The sequence below is a fragment of the Chelmon rostratus genome, chromosome 8 (genome assembly GCF_017976325.1).
Source record: "Chelmon rostratus isolate fCheRos1 chromosome 8, fCheRos1.pri, whole genome shotgun sequence".
Lineage (NCBI taxonomy): Eukaryota > Metazoa > Chordata > Actinopteri > Chaetodontiformes > Chaetodontidae > Chelmon > Chelmon rostratus.
The window spans coordinates 24408617-24428182 of record NC_055665.1 but is presented as its reverse complement, the minus strand read 5'-3'; the positions used below and the strand labels follow the sequence as shown (position 1 = coordinate 24428182).

At 43.0% G+C, this 19566-nt stretch overlaps 1 protein-coding gene across 1 annotated transcript in view; it reads left to right on the top strand.

Moving 5' to 3' along the window:
* Window positions 1-19566, top strand: part of LOC121610935 (neuroendocrine convertase 1-like) — a 158568-nt gene that overhangs the window by 33595 nt on the left and 105407 nt on the right. Inside the window, 1 exon segment of the mRNA XM_041943263.1 lies at window positions 2475-2580. Coding sequence (XP_041799197.1) covers window positions 2475-2580 — 106 coding nt within the window.

Below are 19566 nucleotides of genomic sequence, written 5' to 3'. Positions count from 1 at the left end.
AGGTGGTGTGGTGAACACAAACTGAATAGGTGCATTAATGGCTACAAAGAACTTTGTGTAGCTTTCAAAAGTTGATAATTTAAATCAAATTTTTTCAACATTCGCACACAAACACTGTGACAATGATAATAGCCACTGGGCCAATACATTTTTTTATTTTACTATAAATTATTAGTTACTTACTAGTACTATCACACACTTATTAAGTACTGCATCAGCGGAAAAACTTGTATCACTGGGACCTGACATTTATTTTATGAACCGCTTTGGAATAGAAGAGTGATGAATTTGGCTTTTGATATTGCCGGGTGGGAGAAGAGTTTCTACTAAGCTGTTGCACTACAGTCTGAACATCACACTGTCCAATATGTGTGCTTCCATTTTAACAACATGGCGCACCTGACTGCCTGGCGCGTCTTTTTACAGGTGAGTTTTTACTGATGGCGGAGTTAAGAGAACCTCTGCGTATTATACCGCAGTAAATGAGCTGACACAGGAACAGATTCATACTCAAGGTTGAGAGCATGAGAACAGAATACTCTCTTTCTCATCTGCACTCATCAGCACTAAAGAAAAATCACATTTCCCACAATTGAAGTGTTAAATGCACTTAATTACCAGTACATTTTAAATGCGGCTCTCTTCTTGCTACTTCATTTAGTTTCCCGCTACCAGCTCAAAGTTCTTGTTCACTTTGCCGATCTCAGGTCGTGAAGACACTCCCACACAACACACACGAGCATTGCCTGCCGAAAACCATTATCTCAGTCGTAGTATAAAAAAGCCTTGATTAAAAAGACACCCACCAAACGTGAGACCAGCTTGGCTCCCTGATGTTAGTGTGGCTATGTTTGGACAAATAAACTACTTTGTTAAAGTAAGAAAAAATGAAGGTTAATGTCATTTTCCTGAGTAGGTCCTCGTGTTTCTTTGTTGCCTTACTGACTATCATGATGGTCGTCCATGTGTTAATCCCACATGACACCATTTCATTCAAAAAGCAACCGTGTCAGCCTTTCTAATGCCACTGCAGCCGTTTCTTCAGGGGCGAGTGATGCGAAATTCAAGCTTCGTAATGAATCTGGCAACAGACATTATGTCACATTAGCAGGATTTGTGTTCAGTCATGGTTTTACAACACTTTGTCGTGCACCTTTTTTTAAATTACACAAGAGTTGAGAAAAAGAAAATGACATGTCATGTTTAAAGAGGCTGGTTCCTTCAGTCATGTAGCCTGGTAAATAGCCTCCCTACAGTCTGAAAAGCTGCTAGCTAGTCAAACTATAGAGGAATGCAAAGAAAGTGAGTCATTAAAATCACTGCTCCAGTCTGCAGGGGCAGTGCTCTGTATGAACTGTAACGCATTATACACACTCAAACTTTAACACACTTAGACACCAAAATAAAAATAAAGGGTTTAAAGCTGATTTTAGCGCGATTTAAAGCATGACCAGCAGTGGACCTCTATGATGTCCCCTGTTGGCTCGCCTGTCTACTATTGGTGAATATGTAAGAACTCCAAGGTCCACTGTCGGATAGACACACAAGTAGACACAAACACGCACTCACAAACACACACACAAGCACACATGCACACACACCTCCTACCCCCTGCTGAGACGTTTTTTCCCCATTGTGCTCTCTCTTTCCCTCTCACTTCATTATGATAACAACAACAGAGTTGAAGCCTCTCGCAACACTCACTTTGAATATCAAGTTGGTTGTGTGTGTGTGTGTGTGTGAGTGTAGGTGTAGGTGTGTGTGTCTGTGTGTGTGTGCGTGCGTGCGTGCGTGCGTGCATATGTGTGTGAGTGTGAGCATATGCACCATTTCAAGTTGTATGGTCAAGTGTTTGTGTGGTGTTGTATTTGTATGAAGGGGTCAGTGTTTGTGAATTTATGTAGGCTCATAGGAGTCATTGCTCTGTGTGTGTGTGTGTGTGTGTGTGTGAGAGAGAGAGAATGTGTGAATGTGTGTATCTGTGTGATTTTTGGTAAATGAACAGTGCTCTAATGGACTGTTTTTCTAAAAACTTAAACCAAACAGTTAGCAATGTTAATACTGACTACTAGGTCTATGTCTATGGCACTGTGCAACCTTCTTTGCAATGAACACAAAGGATGGGTCAAATAGAGGATAGGTGAGGAATGGGAGATACAACAGAGGAGATGCTAGAAATGCACAGAGAACATGGAGACAAGGATGATGATGCAAATAAATCCATGATAGGGATGAACAGGCAGAGGAACAAGTGCAATTTAATGCCAAAAGGACTGCGCCACCTGATCTGCATAAATACAACTTCCACTTTACCAAACCAGTTGCATCAGCACTTACAAGCTCAAAAAGACATGTCCAAATTAGACTTACTATTAGTGAATGATGCATTTGGGTTACAATAAACCTCTCATTGCAGTAGGCCTTTTCAAGGAGTGATAATAATGTTGTGTGTTTTTGTGTGTGTGCATGTTTAGTTTGCACAGGGCAAGTACAACTCCAGTGGGTTGGACCTGAATGTGATGCCAGTTTGGAGCAACAACATCACCGGTAACGGAGTGGTGGTCAGCATCATTGATGACGGTGAGTCTAACCTTCACTGCAACACACATGCTCACGCACACCTCACATTAACTGGAACCTCAAAATAGGTATGTAGGTACATAATGCCTATTAAATACTGTATTGTATTAAATACTTCTGGCATCCAAAGTAAGAACATTTTACAATAAACAGAAAAACATTAGTTTGAAACAGGACTCTTTCTGAGTGTGTACTATCTTGTAGTTTCATTTTAACCATACCATTTCCTGCATAACACAATAAGACCAGGAGCAGACATCAGAAATGTTTGGAAAATAAAAGTATTTTAATCAGAAAATTGCATAATGTAATTTTCCTCTGTGCAAGAGTTTGTGACATCCAAAAAGATCTTAGATTGGCGAAGATTTACTAAGTTTGGTGTGATGAAGCTGAACTCTGGCCCTCGGTGGAGAGGATGAATGATTTATGTTGCCCCCCCACACACACCTCCACCACCACCACCACCGTCATCTTCGTCTCAGTCACGCCACAATGAGAATTCATTTCTCTCTGATTGCTGGGATATCTGGCAACAAGGGAAATGAGAGAGCGGCATCTTATGGGCTCATTCATCAAGAACTAATTGAAGCCTCACTAGTCTCAAGTGCTGATAGAGCTGGAGTAGTGTTGGAGTGTGCTGTTTTGTATGTGTGTGTTAAAGTGTTCATGCGACACTCTTTTTGCATCCAAGTGACTCTGACTCTGCAGTGCGTGTGTGTCTGTGTGTGCGTGAAAGTGGACTTGGAGAAAATGTCCTACAAAAGTGTCATCATTCAACGAAATGGCATATTTGTTCATGTGTGTTTTTCCATGCACGTCTGTCCGCCTGTGTGTCGACTGTTCCTTCGCTGTCTGTTTTTGATGAAAGATGCTGCTATAACGGTGGACTGCTTTGGACAGAAGGCCTCCTCTTCGCTCTGCATCCCTTTGCATACAAACAGCTATTCTGTGTGTGTGTGTGTGTGTGTGTTGGTGGCGAGGGGTGGAGGGTGGATGCAGAATGAGCAAGCAGGCCAGAGAGAAAGAGAAAGAAATTAAATAGAGGAAGGATATAGAGGGAAATGTCAGGAGAAAGCAAGAGCAAAAGGGATTCAGAGAGGGGGCGAGTGTGTGTGTGTGTGTGTGTGTGTGTGTGTGTGTGTGTGTGTGTGTGTGTGTGTGTGTGTGTGTGTGTGTGTGTGTGTGTGAGACAGAGAGTATTAGACTTGCACCACTGAATCTCCTCTCCTCTGAGGCTATTGTACTCTGCTCCACCTCTCTGTATTGATTCCACCGGGCAGAGCTCCCTCACTCTTTCTCTTTCTCTCTCCGTCTATTTCTTTCTCTTTCTCTCGTGTTCATGGTCTTTTCCTCTTCTTTTTTTCCTGTTCCCTCTTTGTTAACTAGGAGGTGACTTCCTCTGGCCTCCCTTCTTTTCCCCCCGTCTCTCTCCCTTCCCTGCCTCCTTCCCTCTCGGACAGTCTGCCTCTCACAGCTGAAGGATCATGTACACGCTCACCTTTAGCCACCTTTCAGTCGATGCCTATTGATTTTAATATCACAATGAAATAAATTATTTTTCTTTGAGTGAGTGCCCCCGCCTCCCCTCCTCCTCCTCCACCCCCACCCTCTATCTCCATCCTTCAATCCAATCCCTCTGTTTTAGAGGTAATGTAATTGGTGTCCGAGGCCGATCCTCTCCAAGCGTTGAATCACATTCACTGTGCCACCTTCAATTTGTATCCCTGTGTTTGGGTTTGCTTCTGACGCTCCTCTTTCAGACTATTCTCTCACAGTTATACCCCTAGATATGATTTACATTTCTGTCTTTACTGTGCTTCATGGACATGGACAAGTAAAAAAAAAAAAGAAAAAACACAGAGCAAGAAAATCGCTTACCAACATTTGTATGCACAATTTTGTGCATTAAAAACTTTGCATACTCTTACTTCGAGGCGTGAAATCAGATTTATCAGTTGCTTGTTGTGCTTGAGGACGTGGGGATATTTAGACCCACTTCTGGCCATGTGTACCAACAAGTCCCTGGTGGTACCAAAGTGTAATCCAGAGTAAACCAGACTCTAAACTACATACACACAAGCAATACACAAGTGTGAAAGTAAACCTTTAACATCTCTCTTTCATCTTGTTTCTCAGTGTAGTGCACTGAGCAAATGTGGCTCCCTACAGGCCTTCCAGAGGATCTGCTCATGATGTTCGTTCTGTGTTAGTTTTGATTGGTTTAAATAAGATAGGTATATTTTCTGTTCGGGTCAAAAGCCATTTATAATCTATGAATTGCACTAAAATGATATTGTACCTAATTTCTATTTTGTTTTTTGTGACATTTCATGTTATGGCAGAATCAAAATGAAACAGTTTGGTTTGGTTGGGATTTTTTAACCCCATTAACTGTTTAACAACAAATGAGGCAGAGCTGCAGTGACTAGTCCATTGATAGATTAGTCGATCCACAGAAAATTTGTTTGCAAATGATTAGTGATTAGTTTTTTAAGTCATTTTCAAGGAAAAGTGCCAAAGAGATTATAGACCCATGCTCTTGGTCCTCCATTATAGTAAGTTGAATGTCTTTGGGCTGTTGGTTTGATAAAACCAGCCATTTGATGGCTCAAAGATGTTATGATGGACTTTTCTCATTGTTTTCTAATGGTTTCTAGACCGCACAATTAATGGAGACGAAGAACAGCAGCAGCATGCTGGGAGGTTTTCCTGCACGCCTGCTCCTGGCGCTACAGTATCTTCACCTTATTGTCCGTCATGTTTTCCAACTGTATCTCTCTCTGTTGCCCCTTTTTGTCTATAACAAGTAACTTCACATTGCTGCTTCAAGGACTCCTAAAGAGAAGTGGTTGACCATGTATAGCATTTGGGTGGGTGTTCCTGTACGTAACTGAGCCAGTACATGCAGTACGTAAGCAGATTGATGAGTAACAGGTGATATTTATCATTGTTTATTGCATAAATGTTTGATGAATGCAGACTTTCTTGTTTTGCGGATATTTAAAACATGTTCTAGGACCCTTTCATGGCAGGAATAAACTCTCACACAGTTTGCAAGGTAGACAGTAATCATCGTCATCGTCCACTGATTAAGACCAGTGAGTGGGTACAAGATATGCATCCACCCTCTACCCACTTTGTCCCCACAGTGTCCCTGTCACCCTGCTATCAACACCGCCTGGCTGGGCATCCCAAAAGCACTCTAATATCGATCAGTGCTTACGCCATTGTCATTACATGTCATTGGCACACAGAAAGACACGGGACACAAATTAGACTGAGGAGGGGAGGTGGAAGGGTGGACAGAGGGAGGGAGAGTGAGAGAAAGAAAAGAGAGGGAGCATACACAACAAAGACTGAGCAGTGTTAATTCAGTTCAAGTTAATTCAGTGAGCTCAGTGAGTAGAGATTCCTATACTGCAGGACTGTTTTATGTCACACTGATGGCCAAAGAGCATGGAAATAGTCTGTCGGACGCTGTTCTTTGCAGAGCATTGCAACGCTATGTAAGATATACACAGGTAAATACTAGTTTGACCAATCCTGCACGTATACACTGTACCATTTCCTTTTTTTAAGTCTGAGGAATTACAGTAAGATGAAGATGGCTTGATTTCGCAGTTGTACCTTGAAAAGCAGTCCACTGAGGGAATAATGTGAGCCCAATATAGCTGCAGGCCTGTATTTATGTTGTCATGCTGCATGTATGTATCTGTTGATGCACGTAGGAGGTGTGATAAAATGTTTTATGGCTGATTCGGAAGGCTAACGTAGCTGCAGCTAGAGGTAGAGCTGTATTGTTGATATTCTACAGCCTCAGCTGATTGACTTAATGAGGTGTGTCCGTTCAGCATGAAAATCATTTACACCACTGTCTCCTCACGCTGCGCGTCACAGTTGTACTGAGCGTGTCAGTGTCCAACAGAAACCTCGTAATTCTAAAAAAGTCTATTAAGGTAATGACATTTTTTATTTCAGAGCCGTACTGTATATTTTTTAATTGCTTTTTTTCCTTCAGCGCATTATAATCCAAGGTATCATGATACAGTACATGGTCTGCACCTGGAATGCTGTCATCTCAGGGCTTTGCTGAACATTATCTGTTATTTCAGTATTGAGAACATTTCTTATCCATGGTGTGTGATTTTTATAGAACACCACAAACTTAAAGAAGCCGTCCAAGTTTCAATGAAAAAGAACTCTTTTTCTTTCACTTGATTAACAACTGGTACGGTATGCCACTGGTATGCTCGTGATTTGAGTTACCTCCTTCTTTAGTGACTTCTATCATATTACTTTGTGTTAGAGCACACCGTATTTTCCTTGTGCAGTGTAAACAAAGCAGGCCATAATTTCCCTAATCACTGCGCGTTTGAAAAAGTGTTACGCACAATCCACTGACCCCACAGCCGGCTGCTGTTGAGATGCTCCTTTGCACAAAATAATAAGAGCGTGATTATCATGATTATCTTTCAGCACCCAGCAACGACGTCCTTGACAAGTCGCTAAACAAAGCGGTCGCCAAGCAACACCGAATTACTTGTATGAGTGTAGTGTTTGGTTATTGAAATTAATACGATTATTTTACGAAATTTCTTTTTTGAATTTGGCCAAAAGTCTGTCACAGTTGATGTCATGTATTTTGTCCTGCAGTTATTGAGTAGGTGTTTTCAGCGAAGTGTAATAAGGTAAACCTCATCTTTACAATGTGTCTGTATTTTTACATCAGGGTCAGGAAATACTCATGTTTGTGTGCTCAGGATGTGAATGCATCCGTGGATTCAGTCATGCTTCTGGCTTAAGTCCAATGGGTGTCAGAAGTCTGCGTGTGCATATGCGTGAGGGGCTGTGTGGTAGAAATGACAGTGGCCGGCTATGTAAAAGTGTGTCTGACAGGGGCAGCGACGGAGTCAGCGCTTTTTTTCCTCCCTCCTCGCCCCCCGCTGTTCAATCCATCCAGCTGCTGTCACCACAGGGGAGCAGACAATCTATCAAGGCATCGGGATGCATTCTCCTCACCTGCGCCGCGCCTTTAATGAACAGCCAACATGATCCCGGCTGACAAGCAGGAAATGGATGTAATAAAGATTGTTTCTGCATGCTCTTTGCATCCCTGATAAATCACCTCGCTGTGCAACAGATACGGGAGCCACATGGAAATTTGATTTCACACGGCAAGGGGGAAGAAGAAGAGAGCAGTGGGGGGAAAAGAGAGCTGCTAGTGGCAGGGTCACTCTATTTTATTCCCCTTTTTTCTCCAGCGGAGCGGTGGAGCAAGGTGTGTGGGGGTTGAATGGAAGGACTGTAGTGTTTTATTTTTTTTTGCCCGGGCTCTTACTTATTACCACCACTGCTCCGTTAAGCCTGGAACATGCCTCTGTGGATGTAAGTCTATAAACAACAACAGACGACATGTGCAGATGTTTATATAGGTGGCTGTCATCATAGTTTGGACGTAGCATTAATGTGTGCACTAGGGGGCAGGGCTGCATTCACCAAGACCAGAATCCATACGAAATGTAAAGGAACCCGTTTTTATTGCAAGAAAATAAGACTCCTTAATAAAAATAAATGGGAAAATAAACAAAAGAAAAGTTCTCGGTGTCTCTGGATATCCTTCCCAGCTGTACCACACAGTGCTTGATGCACAGGACTAAAAATATACGCAATGTGTAGAGTTTGGAACTGTGCACAAGGGTCCTCTGGGAGCCTCTGCAAGCTACAATTACCCAGAACCCCCCTCTATGTTTACGAGTATCCTCATGGAAGTGTCCGCCTGTCCGTTTTAGTATTCTCAGTGTCCCCGTACTGTACACACACACACACACCCAGACACACACACACCTCTCCAATGCATCAATACACTGCAAAAATCTCCCTTTTATAAAGCCATATATGTCTTTAATTATGTCCTTAAATTATGTGTTTCTTAACAAAACAAGGAAAGAAGCCAGTGCACTAACAGGACTTCAGTGTACGTCACTATTTCCAGTTCAAATCAACTTGTTTCAAGTAATTGCTAAAACCAGTTTTCCTTCTATCCTTTATAACTCGTTGCATCAAGATCTCTTATTCATGCTTGTTTCAGGAGACTCCTTTCAATTGAGTTCTTAAAACAGTTTACATGATTTCTGCTCCAAACTGTTTGATATTCTTACTTACATGCAATTTCTGATGATAACAGGGTTAGATTTACCTCTCCGAATTCATATGAATATTTTAAACAATGGGTTCTCGATTTCAGCCTGAGGCAGGCGAAAGTATGTTGAACATTTGTAGGAGACATCTATCAGATTTGCTGGCCGAAAAAAAACAACAACTGATCAGTTGCCTGACTGCCTTTTTAATGTTTCCAGCTGACAAGTTTTAAAATGAGAATTTTGCAAAAGGGTTGTTAAATATGCACGTGATAACTGTGCTAAAACACTGGGTCTGAAGCTACTAAGCCCCCTTGTGTTGCGGTGTGGAGAAAGTTCATCCAGACTGTCCAGAGATCAGACTATTATTGCATTCTAACATAACACTGTTTAGCTGTTTAGCTGTTTAGCTTAGATGCGTCGGCTGCAGTGGGCAGTAGTGGGCAGTAATGCTCTGTCACTACTGTGGCAGGACATGCTAACATTTATATGATAGCAGATAAAAACGCTGTTTAATGCTTTGTTTGCACTTGTTCTGTTGTGTTTTTGGTTTTGCAAAGGCTTAAAACCAACTAAAAGACTGAAAATGACTTGTGTGCTGCGCACCACAAACACCCGCATAACCGACAGGATGAATCTTTAACCCGCATCTCTCCACCCCAGGTGTTTTTATAGCAAACTGAGAAAACGAGGACATCACATGCAGTAACATATCAGCATGGAGGGCTATACCACACTGCAACACCCCCACTCAAAGATACACTGTAAGACCAAACAACACTTCACACCAGCGAGCATTCACCCACATGGCCTGCTGTCCAAACCCACTTTAGCAGTCCTCTTAACAGAAAGGCATTCATATTGTAGAGCACAAGGAGAGCGAGAGGAATGAGGGGGGCGAAGAAAAGAGAATAATGATTAGAGCTGGGGAGAAATAATAGTGGGGGAGCAGGAGAAATACATGGGGAATGGAATATAGGAGAATAAAGGGAGAGCGAGATTGAGATAGGGAGAGGACGGGAGAGGGAAGAGTGAGATAGGGAGGGGGGGGATGCAGATATGGGGGTGGGTGGGTAATTTATGATTTAATCTAATGCAGTGTGGACCTGCTGTAAGTCACACAGACCTCAGCTGGGAAAGCGAGGGAGGGAGAGATAGAGAAATCGAGAGAGAGACATTAACCTTTCCTTGAAGCAAATGTGGAGCTCTTTTATCTGACCACCATCCACCCCTGTAAACCTTTTCTCCTCTCCACCCCGACTTTACCAACTGCTCCTCTCGGCCTGCGTTTCCCAAATGTGTTACGCAATCATGATCAACTTTGTTGAGTTAAAGTAAGGATCTCAAATTAAATGCATGCTGAGTTTGTTGCATTGCATTTTACTGAGTGAAGCTAGGCTCTCCTCGTGTTTCTCCAAACACCTGATGCCGGGTACGTCTTTTGCACGATTGCAGTGATGCCTACATGTCTGCCTACACTTCTAATGTGTTCGGAACAGCAGAGGACTAGGGTAGAAAAAGAAACTCGAACTTCATCAACAGAATAAAGCCCAAGGAAAAAGCTGTCAAAAAAACGCCCACACGGCTTGACTGACAGCTCATAGCTGGGAAGAGTAGAAGCACCATCGATGGAGACAAAATGAGAAATTCAAGTATTACAAAATTTCACGCTAGCAGAACATGTGCGTTTGTCCACACACTCCTCCTGCATCTCAGTATAGAGGTAGCAAACAGTCAGGGTGCAACATAAGCTGCCCCAGTAATCACTTGTTGCCACTGGCATTTCAGCTGGCATTTTAGGCTGTTTTCGTACTTCTTTAAAAATAAAACATATTTTGGTTTGATTTTCTCAGACCACAAATACGTCACATGTATACAAATATAAGTTTTTAGAGCCTGAAAATGAGTTTGTGTTGCTGCAAAGGACAGAAAATATTGGGGGGTGACTGTAACTGGACTCAACAGGGAGCCTCATAATATTCTGAGTTTGTGAAATATCACATATAATCACTTCCCTCAGTAATCAGCTGCTGCCACTGGTGTTGCTGCTGGGATTGTCAATGCTTTCTTGAAAAAAAATCTGATCTCTGTTGTAATATTTTTCATCTTGCGCTGTGGCATAGTGTACAGAGTGCAGCCACTGGTTATTTTGCAGCGATCAGCAATCAGTACGAGCACAATTTTACTTTTGCAGGTGCAGTTCTGAAAACGTCATTTTTGATTCTCGCCCAAAACAGGGATGTATCATACATGATCAGGCTGTGGCATGCTTTAATAATACTCCGCACCTATCTGTGTTTACATTCTTTCATTTACTTTGTGATATAAAGTCATGGTATGCTACTCAAATACTTTCTACACCTAGAAAATAACATCTAAGTAACTTGTATTTCACCTTATTACTAAATAGGAGACTGCCTCTCTGAAACTGCTGTTTATGTTCTCTTCATTCGCTGTAATAAAGAGAAACTCAGGCAGTGAAGTGCTTTGCTCGGTGTTACTGAAAAAGAAATGACTACTGAGCTTTTCTTCTGGTTCCTTAATGTTGTTTTCAAAATCAGCAATCCCGACCAGCATCAGAAAATCCAGCCCCCTTTTGACCTCAGTCACAGTTCTCGCGGTCCCCACATGGTACATCCATACCGCTGTAGCCCTGAAGAGTCGTGACATTTTTGAGCAGGGGCATGTTAGCTACAGCATACTGTTTGAAAATGAAAGAAGTTTAGTAAGACCCCTGTAGTTTGCTCCTCATCTCTGTTTCATTAAGACAAAACACCTGAATCTCTAATCAAACTGTTGGCGGGCAACCTGAGTTGCATTGTGGGTAATGCAAGGAGCAGGTTTTGTCTCTCATCTCTGGTTGTGACGCATCAGTTTTGATCATTTTCAAACGGCTGTGCATCGTGAGTCGGACCCTGTTATAGGAGTACAGTCGAGCTCTCTTTTAAGCAGATATTACGAGTTTGAGGAGGAATTGTGCGAAAAGCTCAAGGAACGTGAGGACGTGGAGACGATGAGGCTTCACCTGCTGCCAGGCAACGCCCCCTTTTGCACACAGCCGGAGCTGGTTTCTAGAGAACAGCTGTCAGCCTAATTAAGAGTTAGATGTTTCAGTTGACTTTCTAAGCTTTTGTGTGTCCATGACCACAAGTAAATACTAATTTGTGTATTGTGAAGATATTGAGTTACTATTAAAAATGTATACTGTGAAGCTATTTATGTTGCAGCATGTTTGTACCATATGTAGCTGTAGTCTTTTATCTGTCTCATACGTGTACCCGTTTAGTTTATTTCCTGAAACTGTGGAAGTTGTCAGTCCTACTTGTAAGGTTTATGTTAATTATAGAGATAATAAAGCCTAAGTATCATAACTTTGATGTCTATGTTTTCCCCTCATTTAGAACCACACTCTCACATGGTATAAGTGCCTGTGCATCTTTGTGTCTACATTTAGTTCACAATAAACCCTCAAAAGAAATTCCTCTCTGTGTTTGGACTGAAGATGAAAGATCAGAGAGGAAGACACCGAGCAACGTCTGGGTGCCGCCAAGCACTGGAATAACCTTGACTACAAAGCATCCTCTGTACCAAGGATACCTGGAAAGAGGACTGACTACACACACACACACAAGAGGCAAAGCTTAGAGACGCCATTCACACAAGGGGAAAAGAGGCGAGAGTCGTGAAAAGATGTTAATTGCCGACAACACGGAGCGAACAGTGGCCGAATCTCGTGGATGATGGACACTTGGATCAGAGAGCCTGGTTTCGCTTCTGGCCACACCTTTATCAGTGATGTCACAGCAGCAATGCTATGAAACAGCGCCTTCACAAGGTATGTGTGCAGGAAAACCTATCCTCGTCAGACACGAGTTTCTGGTATTCACGGCATGGTTACCAAAAAAGGAGCCAATCACTGCTCACCAAAACACAGTGAACCAATGGAATCAGCAAATCAGAGAAATGCCATGGCAGTGGGCTGCGCCAGCGCCGAATCCGGGGTGCAACTCTTCCGTCTACATCAATAATCTCTCTCCAGAGAACCATTTGCCTGGATAAATATTGTTTTTGCATTGGCCCCTGTAATGGCACCCTGCGCAGGCTGCAGGGCCCGTAAGTGACGTTGTCTGTCACGCCATTGGGAGGCTGGCGTGGGAGTCATAGTGGGGTCTCTCCAACACTCATTTGAATTCGCTTGTCCCCAATCATGGCACTACACTCGGCAACTACACACTTCCACACTCCACTCACACGCTACTCCCACTACCTGTTTGGGCGCCGGCGCTCTCATTTGCATGAAATAAGATGGAAATGGAGCCCTTATTTATGCCAACAGAAATGGAGTGTGTTATTAAGGGCACTATTGTGCAAAAGAGACGGTGGCGGTAAGAATACATTACAGAGGCTATTTCTGGAGTGACTCGAGTCACACAGAGGGTAATGCTTTACAGGTCCCTGATGACTTCTACAGTCTGGGCACCAACACTGGATGAGCTGTGTGTATGTTTATGTGCATTTTGCATGTGAATGTGTGTATTTTTGTTTATGCCTGTGTTTGATTGTGTCTGTGTGCATGTGTCCACAGTGTGTGTGTGTGTGTGTGTGTGTGTGTGTGTGTGTGTGTGTGTGTGTGTTTGGGGGGGCTGTATACTTGCTCGCGCCTGGTGAATATGATTCTAGGAGATGATCATTTGTATATTGCCTGGTGATGGATGGGTTTCCTGTGATTGACAGGTCTCCATTCATACAGGCTTCATTGTAAGTCTGTTTGTGTTGTGTAGGCTGGGCAGGAGGGAGGCAGAGCTCCATTTCTGTCAGTCAGGCATTGATACAGTGGTTCGAAGCATTCAGTGGGTCATTGCTGTTTTATAAGAAGCTAAAATAGGAGGAGGAACGGGGTCTAAAGGGAGCTGTTGCCCGATGTTTTGTTCCACTTATTTTTGTACCTAAATCTAAGCAGCTGTTTGTGTAAAAGTGACTGATCACACTAAAAACAAAATGTGCTTGTTTTTAGCCTGCCGCTGCAGCAGCTTCACATATTGTGTTTATAATTCATGTATTTTTTTGGTCATTATTGTGCTCTTCATCACATTTTTACTAGGGTTGAATGCTGGCATTAAGATCGTGGTATTTCCCTTAATTTCTCTGCACAATCTGCTCCAGTTCCCAGCGAAAAATACTTGCAGGAATCCAGACTTCTAGCATGTGTCTACGTCTCTGTCTGTTTGCGCCAAGATTCAAGATTCAAGAGTCTTTATTGTCATTGAGCATGACACGTCAATGAAATTTACATTGCAACCCCCATGTTAGAAACAAGATAATAAGAAAGATAAGAAAGATTGGAAAGAATAAAATTAAGATAACTACAATAAAATAAACCAACATGCAATAAAAATATTCATAAATGAAATTAAAAATATACCAGAATGAAAATATACTAAGGCAATTAAAATATACTAAACAATAAACAATAAAATATACCAACATGTGCCACCAGCATGTCAGTCTTCATCATATATACTTAAAGACATCTCTCAAATCACATTAACACTAGTTATAGTCCAGAATTGGCATTGATGCTTTAATGTCCGTAACTGGATCAGCGTTTTATCAGCCATGCCAGGGCTGTGGCTCTATCGATGAATCCTATGACTCTGGTGATCCCCTGACTTCCCCTCTTGTGCCAGCAGAAAGTTGACATTTGGGGTTTGGGTTGGAGATGTTTCACCAGCCATTGGATGGATTTCCATGGAATTTGGCACAGATGGTCACGTGTCCCTCGGGATCTGGATGACTTCTAATAACTTTGGTGATCCTTCAACATCCCATCAGATCATTTGTTCAATACCTTTGGTATATGGAAACATTATGACCTTTTGGAAGAAGTATGAGCAAAGCAAATCTTAAGTGCCACATCTGTAAACGGAAACTGTGCAGGTTGTCTTAAACAGACATGCAGGATAGTCTCCATGTGTAGGTTAGTGGAGGTGCAGGTGGAGCACTGCGTGTGCAGATACAGTATCGTTATAACATTACAGCAGTGCTATCGTTCTTCAAAACAACAAAACAACATTGCAAAATAGATGCATTGGATGGATTTTCTTTATCTACTACTTCACAGGGGTCTGGTTCAGGACCTTTGAATCGCCGCCCACATCTGAGTTTTTCACAGATTCACATAGTTATTATAATACAAAACAAAGTGAGAATTAAACGAAAGTTCAGTGTGATTGCCAGGATGACTCCACACAGCAATAACCTCGGGTCAGCGCTGTAAAAATGGTCATACACTCATCAGTAAACACTCAAAAATTAAAACTGATATGAGGCCAGAAAAAGAGAGGATGGGCCCATGGAATTGCTGTGCTGACACCACATAAGATGAAGAATAGCTAAAGTTTGAATAACATAAAAAGGGTCATATTCCAAGGAGGTATTCTTTTTCAGATAATGTGAAAAAACTTCAACTCTAATTTTGACCCATCTTGATATTTCCAAATCTCTCCTCTCTCAGCACAGCCGCAGTGTTGTCAGGTTTTGGGAAAATAGACCCTAATTTTCTTATCACCTTTCACTAACCCCAGCGGACAGCCAGCCTTTCTTCTGACCTGACCTGACCCTGCTGACCTACTACATCCAGCCCAAACCTGAACCTGCTCCGCCACTAACCCTTGATTGGCCCCTGGGTGACCTGTGACCTTTGACCTCATCAGGTCTTGTGTTCCCAGGCCGCCGCCGTGGAGCGAGACCGCTCTGGGTAAATATTATGAGCTGCTCAACTGGGTGAACCCTGCAGCTGCACCATGACAGGGACAAAAGCGAGTGAAAGAACAGTGAAAGCTGTAATTATAAAATGTGTAATCATAAAAAGTGAAAATGATGACTTTCTCCTTCTGCTGGTTGTGCTTTGCATTGCGTAGGCTGCTTTGTGGTCACGTCTATTTGTACATGGATTGAGCCTCATGTTTAGCAGCTCATAGCGTGAGTGTATGTGATGAAGGAGTGTAGTGACATGCAAAGCAGACTTGTTTGTGATGGCTCTACCTTGTTCTGTTGTTTTTTTTTTTACATGCCTTATAATGGAGTTTATTAGCATGTGAGTAGCAGCCTGGGCGCGTGTCTCATCTGTCCTCTTGAAGGGTGGCCGTTTTGAATGTTAAAACAAGGAGGAAAAAAAGTTGGCCATTAACTGGAACCCCCCCCCCACGCAGGCTAAATTGGTGTGAACAGTATTGTTCCCTCTCTGTCAAAGATATATGGAATGTTGTTTCACTGATGGCTTCAGTAAATGCTCCAGCCAGGCAGGCGTATAGATATAACAGATCTGCTCCAACACTGCAGCTAACCACTGAGCTGTGTAACTGGCCCCATACTGCATTTGTCATGTGACGTGTGTGTGTGTGTGTGTGTGTGTGTGTGTGTGTGTGTGTGTGTGTGTGGGCGCGTGCATGTCTCCGTGTGCGTATTCACCAGCATTTAGGAGATGGAAACAAAGCAATTGAGGCAAGTAGGAAGAGAGAAGAGAAAGAGGGGAAAGAAAGGAAGGAGAGATGAAGGAGAGATGGAGAGCGGAGAGGGCTGTTGTTGGGAAAACACACATCAAATAAGCTAACGTCAAGGCCAGTGTGGTACCATAACTTCTCCATTCAACGAGAGGTCAAACTGGGGTCAAGCTCTATTGATTTCTTTCCAGGCTTTGTGGCTGTATTTCTTTCTACTAATAGCAAGTGCAGGCCTTCACCCGCGCTGGATGTGATTTCTCTGTAATGTACAGAAGAGAACTATTTCTGGATTGATATTGAAACTCTCTTCTTACATCTTGTACATGAAGGGAAGACAACTTTCTGATGAGAGAAACAGAGTGGTATGTACTTACTGTGATTTCCTTCTAGTTTATTTATTCATTGTCAGGTTCATGCACAGCTGTTCGTGTTTTTACTGTATGTTTGTATGGGTGTGAGCTTATCATTTCTCATGTACGCTGCATCTGTGTGTGTGTGTTCGCTCACATGTCCGTGTGTTCCCGTTTGCTGGCGTGCAGTGATGGATCGCAGCAGTTCCCTGTTTACCTAGCCTCATGATTTCCTGTGCGTGCATGTAACAAGAGGAGTTTGGCAGGATTAATGAGCACACAGCTTGCTGAATGGGTGTTTGGCTCCACAAAGCACTCCATCATGGCCTGGTGCTGCTACCATATCCCTCACACACACACACACACACACACACACACACACACACACACACTATGCACTCTGCAACTCACCACTTACCCCTGCTCTTAATTACACATGCTTAGCCAAGTCCCATTAAGCAACCCCCCCCATGCTAAACAATGTTAAAGCATCCACATTTCTCATAGAGTTTAAATATAGTCTCCACACTGCAGCGTGTAGGAGGTAAATTGTTCTAATATGTTTGCTCCAGAGAGGCACAAAGGAACAGATAGTGATGCTCAATTAGAAGTTTCAATTCAAACCCAATAAATATGTTCATTTATGAGTCATACACTTCGTCACATACACAACAGAAAATACTTGAAAGAGTTTCAGGTGACCTCCTGTAACAAACCCCCTGGTGGCCATCTGTGCAGTCCATGTCCTAACTGAAGTGGACTGATGAGCAGCTTATGTGTTTTGAAATGCAAAAAAGACGAGTCTCAATAGAGTCTGATAGATGTGCACTGTTCAGACTGAAAATCTAACATCTGAACATCTGAACTGGACAGTGTCAGGTGAGTCGATGATGTCATTAATCGTCACTCACTAACTTGATACAAACACATTTAGCAAGTGTAGCTAATTGAAGCTAGTGCTAGTAGCCGCGTGTTAAAGTGGCAGTCCGCCAGTTTTAAAGTTGGGAATTGTTGGATCGTGTGTTTTTAGGGAAGTGCAGCACACACCTGTCACATTGCGATGCATTGTTTCACACGCTGGACGCCTAATACAGCGAGGAGGTGCTTGCATGATAGTGCATCAGACTGGGCATTACTTTTTGTCTCCCACAAATCTGACACCTTTATAGACTCCTTTAGGAATTGCTCTCTGGCTCTTAGCTAATGTGACTTGTATCGCACGAATAATGGTTGAAAACTGGCCTGCTTGCTAATTAGAAGCTGACGATGCCGAAGCTGTTTGTTTTGGTTAAATGAGCCCTTTTCCTGAAACTGTGCTTTTGTAATAGAGAACGTCTTCAGACTAATAAGAAGACAGTTTACTGTATCACCAGCAGTTACATTCAGCTACGTATAAGAGTTCACGGTCAGTCACTGCTAATGCAGCCTGCGTGGCTATAGCAGATTAAATATCCCTCATACAAACACATGTGTCACATCAATGTTTATTAATAAGTGTTTCAGGGTCTCAGCACCCTAAAGCCTGGAGCTGAAAAGAGAAAACTAAATGTATCTCACTCCCTCGTGTGTGTGTGTGTGTGTGTGTGTGTGTGTGTTAGTGTGTGTGACAGACTGAAATGAAGTGTGTGTGCGTGCCAGTTTTGTGTACGTATGTTTGTGTTTGCGTGTTTTTATTTGTTTGTGTTCACATGCCAGTGTATTCTGTTTCTATGTGTTTGTGTGTGTGCGTGTGTGTGTGTGTGTGTGTGTGTGTGGCCAAAAAGGGGGCTGGTAGAAAGGAGGACATGAGGGTAGAGCAGAAATCAAATCACTTAATTGCTGCATTTTTCATCTCCATCTTTTGTTTTATGGCGGCTGAGGGCCGGCGAGCGACTCTGGCTGTGATTCATGGACGTTAGGGAGGCCCGTGAGCAGCGCCATCCCTCATCGGCACCTGGCCGCCCGCGTACCCAAAGCACCCACACAATTACCGTGATGAATATGACTTGTTTTTGTTTGTTTGTTTGTTTTCCATTCTTTAACTTCACTACCTTCATCTGGGTTTAGCGGGAGCAGGGTGGTGCTTAATGCAGCCGCTGAGCTGTCAGAAACAAACAATTTACCATTTCAGGTTCATCCCTCCCTCTGCACCCTCCCCTGCGAGAGCTGAGCCCACTGAGACTGGGAGAGAGCAGATACAGACAGATAGGCGTGCACGGAGAGAAGGAGAGGGAGATCCAGATAAGGGAGAGATAAATATAGGCAGTGGAGACGAGGGATATGTTCATAGATGCTGCGAGGAGATGTGGGGAGTGGAGGATATCAAAATGGAAAGAGGGAGTGGAGATGTTGTTAAAGCGGAAGGAACAGAAAGGTACAGGAAGTAAGTAGGAGATACTAAGAGATATTACATGTCTGAGAGAGAGACATAGAAGATGAGAAGGAGGTGGATAAGAAGAAGGAGGATAGATTGTGTGTGTGTGTGTGTGTGTGTGTGTGTGTGTGTGTGTGTGTGGGGGGGGGGGGGGGGGGGGGGGGGGGGGGGGGTGGGGGGGGGAGCAACACCGGAAGGAGAGATAAAGCAAAAAGGGAAGAAGCAGATGGAGGGAGGGATGAAATCATAGGGAGAAGCTTTGTAGTATCATGTTGGCTGTGTGACATGTCAATACTGTCCCTCCTGCCTGCTTTTCCTTTGTACCTTTGATACACACAAGACTGCTTTAATACATGGTAGAAAACCAGCATACATCATCAGGACACAACTTGCAGCGCCGTATATGGATACAAATACAAACACGTTGTTTTTTTTTTACTTTTACTGGTATTTCATCTACAGCCTGACAAATACTGGATTGTGGAGTGCAGTATTTGGGAGTTTAAACTGGCTGAACTGTGAAAAATTATACCAAGCATAAACATTAAATTAAAATGTGTGTGTGTGCGTTTGTGCGTGTGTTTGTGCATGTGTGTGCGTGCGTGTGTCTGTTTGTGTGTGTGCGTGCATGTACTTGCACAGCT